A 14,876-nucleotide genomic window follows, 5' to 3' on the forward strand; every position below is an offset into this window, starting at 1 on the left:
AGTTCATTTATTATAATGCATGAAATTTTAACTTTTTAAATTTTAAAGTGAAAACAAAGGGAATAACTTGTTTTTAAGCCCTTGGATAGTGTTACAATAATATTGTAAAAATATTGTAAATATTTTAAATGAATTGTGTTGAATTTTGCTACAGTAGTCGTTTTGTGTTTGTACCTGGTCCAGAGGATCCTGGATTTGGTTCCATCTTACCAAGGTAAGTTTTGTTCAAATTTTTGTAACAGTATAGAAAAATATGTAAAATTTAAAGAGATAAACCATATCACATAAATTGGTTTTTTAGGCCACCACTTGCTGAAAGCATCACTAATGAATTCAGACAAAGGGTACCATTTTCAGTTTTTACTACTAATCCTTGCAGGTAAGAATTAGTATTTTGTGTTACACATTTTTCCTTTCATTTAAAAATTAACTCAGCCAGGTGTGATGCCTCATGCCTATAATCCCAGCATTTTGGGAGGCTGAGGCAGGCAGATCGCTTGAGCTCAGGAGTTCTGAGACCAGCCTGGGCAACATAGTGAAACCCCATCTCTACAAAAAATACAAAAATTAGCTGAGCATGGTGGCACACACCTGTGGTCCCAGCGATTCAAGAGGTTGAGGTGAGAGGATTGCTTGATCCTGGTAGGTGGAGAGGCTGCAGTGAGCTGAGAATGCACTACTTCATTCCAGCCTGGGTGACAGAGTGAGACCCTGTCTCAAAAAACCAAAACAAACAAACAAAAACTAACTTGATTCCTAAAATCTGTCTCTGAATTTTGACTGTTAATACAAAAAAATTTATTTTGCTGTAGGTTTTTCAAAACTTTGAAAATATTTAAACTATATTTAATTTATTGGTAATGAATTCATAAGCTTGAATAATGGAAAGAGATTTAAAAATATTATTAGACATCCTTTAAGACAAGTTACAGTGTCGGGCGCAGTGGCTCAAGCCTGTAATCCCAGCACTTTGGGAGGCCGAGGCAGGTGGATCACGAGGTCAAGAGATCGAGAGCATCCTGGTCAACATGGTGAAACCCCGTCTCTACTAAAAATACAAAAAATTAGCTGGGCATGGTGGCGCATGCCTGTAATCCCAGCTACTCAGGAGGCTGAGGCAGGAGAATTGCCTGAACCCAGGAGGCGGAGGTTGCGGTGAGCCGAGATCGCGCCGTTGCACTCCAGCCTGGGTAACAAGAGCGAAACTCCGTCTCAAAAAAAAAAAAAAAAAGTTACAAAGGAAGAATACAAAGATTACTTATTTACTGTTGGTGTTGCTCATTATAATCCTAAATTCTTACTGTGGGAATACTGGAAGAGTCAGCCTTGGTTCGCCTCTCTTTTCTGACTACATTCACTCCTTTACTGGACTTCTCTAGTGTCATATGGCTTTAAGTATCATCTGTGTATTAACACCTCTCACATTTATATTTCCACCTCAACCTTCATTCCAAACTCCAGACTCAGGTATCCACTTGCCTACTTATCACCACCCTAACTTAAGTGAACTTCTGATCTTCCTTCCCACCAATGCCTCTAACCTCTTCTGTAGACTTCCCCATCTTAGTTCATGGCACCTTCATGGCCTGAACAATAATTATTCCAGTTGTTCAGGCCAAAAACTTTGGGGTTCTTCTCACATAAAGTTTTTCAGGAAGTCCTATTAACTTCAGATTACATCCAGAATCTGCTACCTCTCTACACCTCCACCTCCACGACCTTCTACCCCAGTGGTCCTCAACCTTTTTGGTACCAAGGACTGGTTTTATGGGAGACAGTTTTCCCACAGACCCCAAGGGGGTGGGGGTGATTTGGGGATGATTCAAGCATATTACACTTATTGTACACTTTATTTCTATTATTACAATAATTATACAACTTACCATAATACAGAATCAGTTGGAGCCCTGAGTTTGTTTTCCTGCAACTAGATGGTCCCATCTGGGGGTGATGGGAGACAGTGACAGTGACAGATCATCGGGCATTAGATTCTTATAAGGAGTGGGCATCTTAGATCACTCACAAGTGCAGTTCACAATAGGGTTCGTACTCCCATGAGAATCTAATGCCTTCACTGATCTGACAGGAGGCAGAGCTCAGACGGTAATGCAGCTGATGGGGAGCAGCTGTAAATACAGATGAAGCTTTGCTTGCTTGCAGCCTGCCATTGATCTCTTGCTGTGTGGTCCAGTTCCTAACAGACTATGGACTGATACCAGTCCATGGCCTGGGGGTTGAGGAGCCCTGCTCCCCATCTTCTCCTAATTGGTCTCCAGCTTCTACCCCTTCCCCTCCATAGTCTACTCTTAACGTATTGTTAAAGTGATCCTGTAAAGCATAAGGCATATCCTGTCCACCTTCATGATCCTAGAAAAAAGGACCCCTCGTGTGATTTAGTGACAGCCATATCCTTGCAGTGGTAATCAAGGCCCTGTATGATCTGGCCTCATTACCTCTCTGATTCCTTCTCCTCCCCATTTACTCCAGCCACACTAGCCTCCCTTCTGTTCCTCAAGGATGCCAGGCGAGCTCCAGTCTGAGGGCCTGTGCTAAATCCGTTCCCTTTGCCTACAGTGTGCTTCCTCTGGATATCCGCTTGACTAAGTCCCTCTTCCGCTTTAAGCCTCTGCTCAAGTCACACTAAATTACGAGCCCTGCCTGTTGTGATCATCTGACTAATATGCCAGTCCTCTACTCTCTCTTCCTACATATGCTATCCTTTTTAGCCTTTTTCTTTTTCTCATGTGCTTACTTATCTTGAAACATACTTTATAATTATGTTTGTTTTTTATTTTCTCAGCCCCACTCGCTGCTAGAATGTAAGCTGTTTGAGGGCTGGGATCTTTTGGTTTGGTTTGCTAATCCCTAGAACGGTGTAGGCATGTATTAAGAGCTCAGTACATAGCTGTTAACTGAATGGACAGACCCTGGTTGAAGTTTTGTGTGGTGAACAGTGGAAGTGGGAATGGTGTTGTATTCTAAGAGAGTATACCTTTTTTTTTTTTTGAGGCGGAGTTTCACTTTTGTTACCCAGGCTGGAGTGCAATGGCGCGATCTCGGCTCACCGCAACCTCCGCCTCCTGGGTTCAGGCCATTCTCCTGCCTCAGCCTCCTAAGTAGCTGGGATTACAGGCACGCACCACCATGCCCAGCTGATTTTTTGTATTTTTAGTAGAGACGGGGTTTCACCATGTTGACCAGGATGGTCTCGATCTCTTGACCTTGTGATCCACCCGCCTCGGCCTCCCAAAGTGCTGGGATTAGAGGCTTGAGCCACCACGCCCGGCCGAGAGTATACCTTTAAAATTATCTCATTGTTTTCGGAGAAGTCAAATTTCAACTGCTGTTTTCATTTCAGAATTCAGTATTGTACACAGGAAATTATTGTCTTCCGTGAAGACTTAGTAAATAAAATGTGCAGAAACTGTGTCCGTTTTCCTAGTAGCAATTTGGCTATTCCTAATCATGTAAGTGAAACATCTTTTTTATTAAACTGTCTTACACGTTGCATTATATAAAATTTTGTTAAACCACTTAATAATTTGCCCTTGGGTTAGGACATTTATTTATGGTTCAAAATAGTTTGAACATACTTTTGTCCGTAATTTTTGTTAGCGAAGTCAGTGTTTCTCAGCTTTCTACTGAAGTGTATACCCTAAAGGACAGAGAAAAGCCGAGAATAAGCAAGGAATTTTCTTTCAAGCTTTGCATTAAAAGCTCTGCCTTTTAAACTCTTAAATTATACTTTAAAATATATGTATATTTAATATACATAGCTTGAATAAACTGTTCTTATTTATCCCACTGGTTATAGTATGGGATTATTTTATACAGTATGTCCGTATCAGAAGAATATGCAGTGTTTATCTTGCAGCTTCGAGGTTCCCTGACATACAGTTGTTAATACCAGGTTACATATACTCCCATTTAAAAAGTATGGAAATAGATCTTACAGAGCATTTTTATTACTCATTTTGTAATATTTAAAGTTTTTGGACCAGGAGCAGTGGCTTATGCCTGTAATCCCAGAACTTGAGGAGGCTTGCCTGTGGCGAGGAGTTCAAGACCAGCCTGGGCAGCATAATGATATATATGCTATTAAATGAAAACTCGTAATTTTTTTTTCCTAAAATACAGAACAGTTCATTTCATTTTTTAAAGTAGTGTTTCCCAAAGCTCTGTGGGACAAAGTTTTCTTGTTTCTCAAATTTTCTGGTTCTTTTTGGTAATTAATATTTGATTTGAAATTATTTGTTTAGCTATTTTCACTTTTGCAAATGAACTGAAGTTTGCTTTGTTTTGTGTTCTTTTGTAGTTTGTAAAGACTATCTTATCCCAAGGACACCTGACTCCCCTACCTCTTTATGTCTGCCCAGTGTATTGGGCATATGACTATGCTTTGAGAGTGTATCCTCTGCCTGATCTACTTGTCATTGCAGACAAATACGATCCTTTCACTATGACCAATACTGAATGCCTCTGCATAAACCCTGTAAGAATGTAGTTAATCTTATATACTCATTGTCAAGATTAAAGTGCATTTTTAATTTAAAATATATATTTAATAAAATTGTTGAAGTAAAAATATACTATTAATGAAACACACTGAATTAATTTGGTACACACAGAAAGTTTTTAAACTTTCAGTATAGTATGTGACTATAAAGTACTGTGACTTAAAAAAGAAAAAAAAAGCTTATCAACAAGCATACCAAAACATAAATCCAAAAGAGTATTTTCTCCTCTTCAAACTAACTCATCTTGGGGCTCCTTTCTTGGAACTGCTTCAGAGCCTGCATATTTTTGGTACTTGTCCTTGGAGAATGATTTTGATTTTGGGAAACTGTACAGGTTCCAAAAATCTCAGCCTGATTAATGAAGAAACCTCATTGGTACACATTTTATTACTTAATTTTTATGTAGAACCTTGAAATTGCTTCAGAATCTTGAGGTTGCTTCAGAATTTCTACAGAAATATGATTGATTTTTTGAACTTGGAGAATACTGCACAAAAAAGGATATAAACACCGTTATGTCAAACAAAATATTATCTCCACTAGCGATTTCTAATATGCATGCTTCCTTGATTCTCGTGAATTTTAGACTTAATATTTTGTTTTCATCTGAGTCATTTCTAGAAACATCATGCCTTACTTTTGGAATGTTGCTGGGCCTGTAATCCCAGCACTTTGGGAGGCTAAGGCAGGCAGATGGCTTGAGTCCAGGAGTTCAAGACCAGCCTGGTCAACATGAGAAGGCCCTGTCTCTACTTATTTTGCTTTCCTCAAATACAGTTTGTCCAGCTTCCTCTACTACAGGGCTTATCAACCTTGGCACTTTCGACATTTTAGACCAAGTAATTTTTGGTTGTGGGGTCTTGCGTATTGTAAGCTATTTTAGCAGTATCCCTCTCCTCTACCCACTAAATGCCAGTAGTATCCCCCAGATGTAGCAATCAGAAGTGTCTCCGGACATTGGCCAAATGTCCCCTGAGGGACAAAGTAGCCCTGGTTAAGAACCTCTGCTTTAAGGATGAGCACAGTTAACTGATTTGGTTTTATTGCTTAGAAATTTATGACCTGATTTCTATTCACATGGAAATAGTCTTTCATGGTGATGATATTTCCTTAAACTTGGGGCATTCTCTACTGGTTTTTTTTTTCTTTTTTTTCCTTTTTTTTTTTTTTTTTTGAGATGGAGTCTTGCTCTGTTGCCCAGGCTGGAGTGCAGTGGTGTGAACTCGGCTCACTGCAACCTCCACCTCCTGGGTTCAAGCGATTCTTCTGCCTCAGCCTCCTGAGTAGCTGGGACTACAGGTGTGTGCCACCACACCCAGCTAATTTTTGTATTTTTAGTAGAGACGGGGTGTCACCATATCGGCCAGGCTGATCTCGAACTTCCGACCTTGTGATCCACCCGCCTCAGCCTGCCAGTGCTGAGATTGCAGATGTGAGCCACTGCGCCTGGCCTAACTTTGGGCATTCTCATAGTTAACGCTCTATTTGAATACACCTTATTTCTGAATTTTTTACCTTTTCATTCCTGTGAGTAAACCGCCACCTCCTACACCATCATTATGTCCTTTTTACCTTATTTATACCTTTTGGGCAAGCTCAAAACTAGCTTTTGACATTACCTCATCCTTTCTTGATACTTATTTATATTAACGAATGCCTGCTATAGGTTAGGCATTTGCTTCGGCGCTTGGGGGCACAAAGACTGAAAAGACAGTTGCTCAGCAACTTGAGAATTTCATAACAGACAAACAATTGTATGTGTGATTATTGCTCAGTCGCTTTATAGGCACATAGGAAGGGAATCAAACCCAGATTTGCATTGGAGGGAGGGACAGGAAAGACTTCTTGAACTTGCTGATTATCTCACATGCATATAGCATTACACAGTCTGTTTATTTCTTATACTAAAAGTAGAACTCCTCCTAAGCATTTCCAACCTCATCTGTTAGCATAAGACTGTCGAGCCAACTCAAAACCTTCTTGCTTCAAGTGGGGATATTTTATAGTAACAGCTCTGTACAAAGATCATGTAAAAATCTGTTTTGTTACTTTATAGTCACATCTTGTCATTTTAAGTCATGACCAAGGAGTTTAATTTTAAAAACAGTGATTATTTTATAAAACATGAGTATTCGGCTGGGCACCGTGGCTCATGCCTGTAATCCCAGCAGTCTGAGACGCCAAGGTGGGCGGATCACCTGTGCCCTGGAGTTCAGTACCAGCCTGGGCAACACAGTGAAACTCCGTCTTCACAAAAAATGCAAAAATTAGCTGGGTATGGTGGCCCGTGCCTATGGTCCCAGCTATTTGGGAAGTTGAGGTGGGAAGATCACTTGAATTCAGGAAATGGAGGTTGCAATGAGATTGCCCCACTGCACTCCAGCCTGGGCAATGAGACTGAGACCCTGTCTCTGTCTGTCTCTCTCTCTCTCTCTCTCTCTCTCTCTCTCTCTCTCTCTCTATATATATATATATATATATATATATATAGTGTTTAAAAAATTATTTTTTAAAAAAAGTTCAAGCATTCACTTACAGGCATTTTTCTCCCCCAAAGGGCTCTTTTCCAAGAAGTGGATTTTCATTCAAAGTTTTTTATCCTTCCAACAAGACCATAGAAGACAGGTAAGTGTGTGCACAGACATAGCAAGAAAGATCTTTCTCTAGGTGTTAAATTACTGAAAATGGGAATGTTCTATCAGTGTGTTGAGGTTTTTGAAAATGTCTACAGTGGCCCATAAGAAATGTTCTTGGCTGAGCTTAATGTGGTTATGCTGTGTGACATAGAATTGTGCATACATGATGATACATTTGTGTTGAAATAGATCAAGAACTGTTTTCTGGGGGAAATCTCAGGCCAGCTGTGGAGGTGGGCCAGTTCTCTCACAGGCTGACTCCTGATGATGGTCTCATTCTTCTGAGAGATCAGCCCTGCCCTCCATATGGTTGCTTCTTAGGTAATTTCCCTTAAATTGACAGTGAGGGAGCTGTATGTGAGTCTGGTGATGGTATAGGGTTGGAGTTACAGAGAGGTCGTGGGAAAAAAGAAAGTCATCACCTGGTGGGTAGTGGTTTTCACAGGGTGATCTACATAGACCCCCAAATCAGAATCCTCTAGGGTCCCTGTTAAAAATGTTAAGTTTCAGGATTTTACACCAGACTCAGCAAATGATTTTCTAGTTGTAAAGAACAGGCATTTCAAATATTATTTCCCTTGAATTCAGGCATCCTAACATGTAATTTCTCAGATAACTATATTTTGAAAAAGCTCCTACTTCTGGTTAAGAACAAGTGACCAAATCAAGTAACTTTGAGGTTCTCATCAGACAATATAATCTTGAACACACAGCCCAACTGTCTTTTTCTTTTTGGTAATAAACGTATTTATTTAAATAAAAATAAAAATTTCAAAACAATACTTAAAAATATAAAATTGAAAAGGAGGCTGGGCGTGGTGGCTCACTCCTATAATCCTAGCACTTTGGGAGGCCAAGGCAGGCAGATCACCTGAGGTCAGGAGTTCGAGACCAGCCTGGCCAACACAGTAAAACCCATCTCTACTAAAAATACAAAAAATTAGCTAGGCATGGTGACAGGTGCCTGTAGTCCCAGCTACTTGGGAGACTGAGGCAGGAGAATCGCTTGAACCCGGGAGGTAGAGGTTGCAGTGAGCCGAGATCAGGTCACTGCATTCCAGCCCAGGTGCCAGCAAGACTCCATCTCAAAAAAAAAAGGAAAAATACTTCTGCTTCCTAAATCCTGAAACCATGATTAAGTTTCTTAGATATATTTCTTTCAGAAAATTTTTATGCATATATTCTTGCTGCTCAATACTCATGGAAGATTTAAGTCCATTTATTCTGTGCTATATTCTAAATTTTATTCTTGGATTTGCTTATTTTACATACAGTTGATTCTTGCTGTATTCCACGCACAGCTTAGTTCTTGGAATATAGGCAGATACTCTCATAAAGGTCATAGATATTCTAGCCCCTAGTTTTATGAAAGCTAAAACTTCATAATGTGTGTTTGATTTTACCTAACCCAGACTAAATTATAAAGAAACTGATTTGGAATGCCTTTAGGTAAGGGACACACGCTCTTCTCCAGCCACACTTTTCGTCTATGCTCGATATCCTGAGGGCACTTGATTTTGACTCCAAGATTAAGTCAACTCTGAGAGTTGTCGGCCTGGAGCATATGTCTTATCCACTGTTAGAATGACGTTTACCAAAATAAGATTGGCATAAAACTTGCAGACATAAAATAGTCTGCAGCCATTCGCGGTGGCTCACACCTGTAATCCAGCACTTTGGGAGGCTAAGGTGGGCAGATGGCTTAAGTCAGGAGTTTAAGACCAGCCTTGGCCTACATGGCAAGGCCCTCTCTCTACAAAAAAATACAAAAACTTAGCTGGGCATGGTGGCCCACGCCTGTAGTCACAGTTATTGGGGAGACTGAGGTGGGAAGATTGCTTGAACTTCAGAGTCCAAGGTTGCAGTAAGCTGTGACTGGTCCACATTGCACTCTAGCCTGGGTGACAGCAAGACCCCGTCTCATGGTGCTTGTAGTTAATGCTCCCTGTCAAACTGAAATAGTTGGTTCCTTTATCTGCTGTGGTCTCAGATGCTGAAAGCATTGACATAATTTCCAAACTATGATTTTATATTGATAACTGGGGAATCTTTTCAATGCTAGATCAAACAAATTGATGTTTATGCTTTGGGAAAACAAAAGTTTCAAGATAAGTTGAAATAATCTGGTGTTCTTGCCACTTAGTTTGTCCTAAGAAGCCTTCTGTTAGAAGATTTGTGAAATTATATTATGGAATTAATCACAGAAATGTAGTCAAAGTAGATGAAATTAATCCTATTTTAACATGACTTTAAATAGTTTTATTTAAAAACACAATGATTAGTGATGTAGTGAAGGAAATACACATTCTCACATGTAGTTGGTCACAATGAAAAATGGCAAAAACCTTTATGGAGGGCAATTTGACAAGATTTATTAATGCCTACACCAGCAATTCCATTTTATGAATTTATCCTACAGGTATACTTAAGCTTATGCATACATGTCGGTACATCATGTAGAAGTAGGCACAACTGGCTTTTGACTACAGTTTTTTGTTTCTTTTTTTGAGACACAGTCTTGCTCTTTTGCCCAGGCTGGAGTGCAGTGCCACAATCTTGGCTCATTACAGCCTCCATCTCCCGGGTTCAAGCGATTCTCCTGCCTCAGCATCCCAAGTAGCTGTGATCACAGGCACACTCCACCACACCTGGCTAATTTTTGTATTTTTAGTAGAGTCAGGGTTTTATCATGTTGGCCAGGCTGGTCTCGAACTCCTGACCTCAGGTGATTCACTGGCCTTAGCCTCCCAAAATGCTGGGATTACAGATGTGAGCCACTGTGCCCAGCCTTTTTATTGCAGTTTTCATATCAAGAAATTAAAAAAAATTTATATATCAAAATGTTTGTACTTATTCAGAACTTTCTGATTTACTTAAATTTCAAAGCCTTAAAGAATTAAATATGGATAAATGTATTTACTACTAATGGAAAAAAGGTATAAAAAGTATGCATAATATCCTATCACTTCTGTATGTGTTTTTAAAGTTTAAGTCCACATATACATGTGCTTATATATGATTAGACTATCTTTTATTTAATTAGACTACCTTTATAAGGACAGAAATTGTCGGCCAGTGTGGTGGCTCATGCCTGTAATCCTAGCACTTTTTGGGAGGCTGAGGCAGGTGGATTACCTGAGGTCAGGAGTTCCAGACCAGCCTCTCCAACATGGGGAAACCTCATCTCTCCTAAAAATACAAAAGTCAGCTGGGCATGGAGGTAGGTGCCTATAATCCCAGCTATTTATGAGGCTGAGGCAGGAGAATTGCCTGAATCCAGGAGGCAGAGGTTGCAGTGAGCCGAGACTGTGCCATTGTACTCCAGCCTGAGTGACAGAGTAAGATTCTATCTCAAAAAAAAAAAAAAAAAAAAAAAAGCTGGGCACAGTGGCTCAAGCCTGTAATCCCAGCACTTTGGGAGGCCGAAGCAGGTGGATCACGAGGTCGAGAGATCGGGACCATCCTGGTCAACAGAGTGAAACCCCGTCTCTACTAAAAATACAAAAAATTAGCTCGGCATGGTGGTGCGTGCCTGTAATCCGAGCTACTCAGGAGGCTGAGGCAGGAGAATTGCCTGAACCCAGGAGGCGGAGGTTGCATTGAGCCGAGATCGTGCCATTGCACTCCAGCCTGGGTAACAAGAGTGAAACTCTGTCTCGGGGAAAAAAAAAAAAAAAAAAAAAAAAAAAAGTCTACTTGTTTTTTGGGGAGCAAAAAGGAGGTATGAAGATGACTTATTTTATAGAGTCTCCTTTTGAATTTGAAACATTGTGTATATATTGACCTATTTTTTAAAACCAGTTAACTACATCTATTTTTAAAAATTAACTACAACTAAATAGTAGTAAGTGTACAACTTAGGTTTCCAATTTTTTTTTTTTTGTACTTTCAGCAAACTTCAAGGCTTCTGAGATTCTTAAAGACCATCTGAAGAAAGAAAATTCATCAGTTTTCTGTTTAATTCTGTATCTTTTGTGATTCTGATATTACAATAAAATTATGGGAAACTTTAGGATGTTCTGCTTACATTTTTATTTTGTGAAATTTTGATACTAAGTGACAAATATGATGGTATACTTTAGAAAGTTTTCCAGGAAAAATATTTTCTGCATAGTCTCAAGAAAAATATGTGGATATGGGCTGGGTGTGGTGGCTCATGCCTGTAATCTGAGCACTTTTGGGAGGCTGAGGTGGGTGGATCACCTGAGGTCAGGAGTTCAAGACCAGCCTGGCCAACATGGCGAAACCCCATCTCTACTAAAAACAAAATACAAAAATTAGCTGGGTGTGATGGCAGGCACCTGTAATCCCAGCTACTTGGGAAGCAGAGGCAGGGAGAATCACTTAAACCTGGGAGCCGGAGATTGCAGTAACCCAAGATTGCGCCATTGCACTCCAGCCTGGGGGACAGAGTAAGACTCCATCAAAAAAAAAAAAAAAGAATTTAACTCAATCAAGGCAGTTGCAGGTGGGCACAGAAAAAAAAAAAGAGGAGGAGGAAAAATATGTGGATATATGTAAAGATAAGCTCTTTTTTCTTTTTTCTTTTTTTTTTTTTTGAGACGGAGTTTCGCTCTTGTTACCCAGACTGGAGTGCAATGGTGCAATCTCAGCTCACCGCAACCTCCACCTCCTGAGTTCAAGCAATTCTCCTGCCTCAGCCTCCTGAGTAGCTGGGATTACAGGCACGTGCCACCATGCCCAGCTAATTTTTTGTATTTTTAGTAGAGATGGGGTTTCACTATGTTGACCAGGATGGTCTTGATCTCTCAACCTCGTGATCCACCTGCCTCGGCCTCCCAAAGTGCTGGGATTACAGGCTTGAGCCACCGTGCCTGGCCCTCTTTTCCTTTTTTTGAGATGGAGTCTTGCTCTGTTGCCTAAGCTGGAGTGCAGTTGTGAGATCTCGGCTCAATGCAACTTCCACCTTCTGGGTTCAAGTGATTTTCCTGCCTCAGCCTCCCCAGTAGCTAAGATTACAGGCATATGCCACTACACCCAGCTAATTTTTGTATTTGTAGGAAAGACAGGGTTTTACCGTGTTGGCCAGGCTGGCTGGTCTCCAACTCCTGACTTCGTGATCCACCCGCCTTGGCCTCCTGAAGTGCTGGGATTACAGGTGTAAGCCACCGTGCCTGGCCCGAAGATATGCTCTGTACATTTGCACTTAAAATCAAAAGTTTACAGCTGGGCGTTTACAGACGGTGAAACCCCGTCTCTCCTAAAAAAATACAAAAAATTAGCTGGGCATGGTGGCACGTGCCTGTAATCCCAGCTACTCAGGAGGCTGAGGCAGGAGAATTGCCTGAACCTAGGAGGTGGAGGTTGCGGTGAGCCGAGATCGTGCCACTGCACTCCAGCCTGGGTATTAAGAGCGAAACTCCATCTCAAAAAAAAAAAAAAATCAAAAGTTTACTTCTATACTAATCATACCCTGTGTTCATTGTAAGAAAAACCACAAATATATGAAAATTTCTTAATCATTGTTTTAGGTTAACTTAGGTTTTTTTTTATTTAATCACCATAAGGGCCCTAATAGTATGTTCTGCAATTTTCAAATTGCTTTTTAAGTCACAAAATTTATTCTTTTTAAAATATATATATGTATTTTATTGCACGTTAGGTTCTGGGGTACATGTGCAGAACATGCAGGATTGTTGCACAGGTACATACATGTCAATATGGTTTGCTGCCTCCATCCCCCCGTCACCAATATCTGGCATTTCTCCCCATGTTATTCCTCCCCAACCTCCCTGCTGCCCACTGTCCCTCCCCTATTCCCACCAACAGACCCCAGTGTTTGATGCTCCCCTCTCTGTGTCTGTGTGTTCTCATTGTTCAACACACACCTATGAGTGAGAACATGTGGTGTTTGATTTTCTGTTCTTGTGTCAGTTTGCTGAGAATGATGGTTTCCAGATTCATCCATGTCCCTACAAAGGACATGAACTCATCGTTTTTTATGGCTGCATAGTATTCCATGGTGTGTATGTGCCATCATATTTTCCTTGTCCAGTCTGTCATCGATGGGCATTTGGGTCCTTGAGGAATTTCTAGGTCCTTGACGAATTGCTACACTGTCTTCCATAATGGTTGAACTAATTTACACTCCCGCCCCAACAGTGTAAAAGTGTTCCTATTTCTCCACATCCTCTGCAGCATCTGTTGTCTCCAGATTTTTTTTTTTTTTTTTAGACGGAATTTTGCTCGTTACTCAGACTGGAGTGCAATGGCACGATCTCGGCTCACTGCAACCTCCGCCTCCTGGGTTCAAGCAATTCTCCTGCCTCAACCTCCCGAGTAGCTGGGATTACAGGCACGTGCCACCATGCCCAGCTAGTTTTTGTATTTTTAGTAGAGATGGGGTTTCACCATGTGGACCAGGATGGTCTCGATCTCTTGACCTTGTGATCCACCCGCCTCGGCCTCCCAAAGTGCTGGGATTACAGGCGTGAGCCACCCTGCCCGGCTGTCTTCAGATTTTTTAATGATCACCATTCTAACTGGCATGAGATGGTATCTCAGTGTAGTTTTGATTTGCATTTCTCTAATGACCAGTGATGATGAGCATTTTTCATGTTCATAAGCCTCATAAATGCCTTCTTTTGAAGTGTTCATATCCTTTGCCCACTTTTGAATGGGTTTTTTTCTTGTAAATCTGTTGTAGTTCTTTGTAGATTCTGGATATTAGCCCTTTGTCAGATGAGTAGATTGCAAAAATTTTTTCCCATTCAGGTCACAGAATTCATTCTAATGATAGTGAAAACCTTTGCTTCATGGTATCAGAATGATAATCATTACATGATTATCTTTTGGCACTGGACATTTAAAAACATAGTTCCCATTGTTTTTACATTTAGATAACAATGTTTATTTTTAATCAGTGTGTGTCTTAGTCTATTTTATGATGCTATAACAGAATCACCACACAGACTGCGTAATATCCAGTGAACAGAAATTTACTGCCTCATTGTTGTAGAGGTTGGTCAGTCCAGGTTTGAGGGGACAGCATCTAGCCAGGGCCTTTTTACTAGACATTCCATAGCAGAAGGGCAAAGAGTGAGAGAGAGAGAAAAGTGAACCAAACTCATCCTTTTATAAGGAAACTACTTCCAAGATAATGAACCCACTCCTAGGATAAAGGCCTGAATCCCTCACGCCATCCTCACAGACTAAGCACCTCTTCTTGTGCCCTACCTCCCAACACTGTTGTTGCACTGGGGATTAAGTTTTGATTACATGCTTTTTAAGAGACACATTCAAACCATAGCAGTATGTTATTTTGTACATAATCACTCAACATTACCCCTTTACTTAACGTGTAGTTTATGGAATTGATGAAACAGCAGCCCAGAAATGAATTTGCATGATAGGAAGTTGTTAGATAGAGGTACAAAGAATGTTTCAAACATAAGTAATTAAAAATTATAGGCTGGGTTCAGTGGTTCACACCTGTAATCACAACACTTTGGGAAGCTAAGGCAGGCAGAGTTCGGAACCAGCCTGGCCAACATGATGAAACCCTGTCTCTACTAAAAATACAATAATTAGCCGGGCGTGATGGCGCATGCCTGTAGTCCCAGCTACTTGGGAAGCTGAGATTAGAGAACTGCTTGAGCCCAGGAGGCAGAGGTTGCAGTAAGCCAAGATCAGGCCACTGTATTCCAGGCCTGGGTGACTGTCTCACTCTGTCTCCAAAAAAAAAAAAAAAAAAAAAAAAAAG

General features: G+C 40.6%; 1 protein-coding gene across 2 annotated transcripts in view; it reads left to right on the top strand.

The window, feature by feature from the left end:
* Nucleotides 1-11,675, top strand: part of POLE2 (DNA polymerase epsilon 2, accessory subunit) — a 41,742-nt gene extending 30,067 nt beyond the window's left edge. The window contains exons 13-18 of one of the 2 annotated variants that reach the window (XM_074393985.1): nucleotides 155-214; nucleotides 302-379; nucleotides 3,359-3,467; nucleotides 4,316-4,492; nucleotides 7,075-7,142; nucleotides 11,046-11,675. In XM_074393985.1, the coding sequence (XP_074250086.1) occupies nucleotides 155-214; nucleotides 302-379; nucleotides 3,359-3,467; nucleotides 4,316-4,492; nucleotides 7,075-7,142; nucleotides 11,046-11,064 (511 nt within the window). In that variant the 3' untranslated portion in view covers nucleotides 11,065-11,675. The remainder of the gene's footprint in view (nucleotides 1-154; nucleotides 215-301; nucleotides 380-3,358; nucleotides 3,468-4,315; nucleotides 4,493-7,074; nucleotides 7,143-11,045) is intronic. The other variant, XM_074393984.1, reaches the window with a different exon arrangement.
* The last annotated feature ends 3,201 nt before the right edge of the window (nucleotides 11,676-14,876 follow it).

This window comes from Saimiri boliviensis, chromosome 2 (assembly GCF_048565385.1).
Source record: "Saimiri boliviensis isolate mSaiBol1 chromosome 2, mSaiBol1.pri, whole genome shotgun sequence".
Taxonomy (NCBI): Eukaryota; Metazoa; Chordata; class Mammalia; order Primates; family Cebidae; genus Saimiri; species Saimiri boliviensis.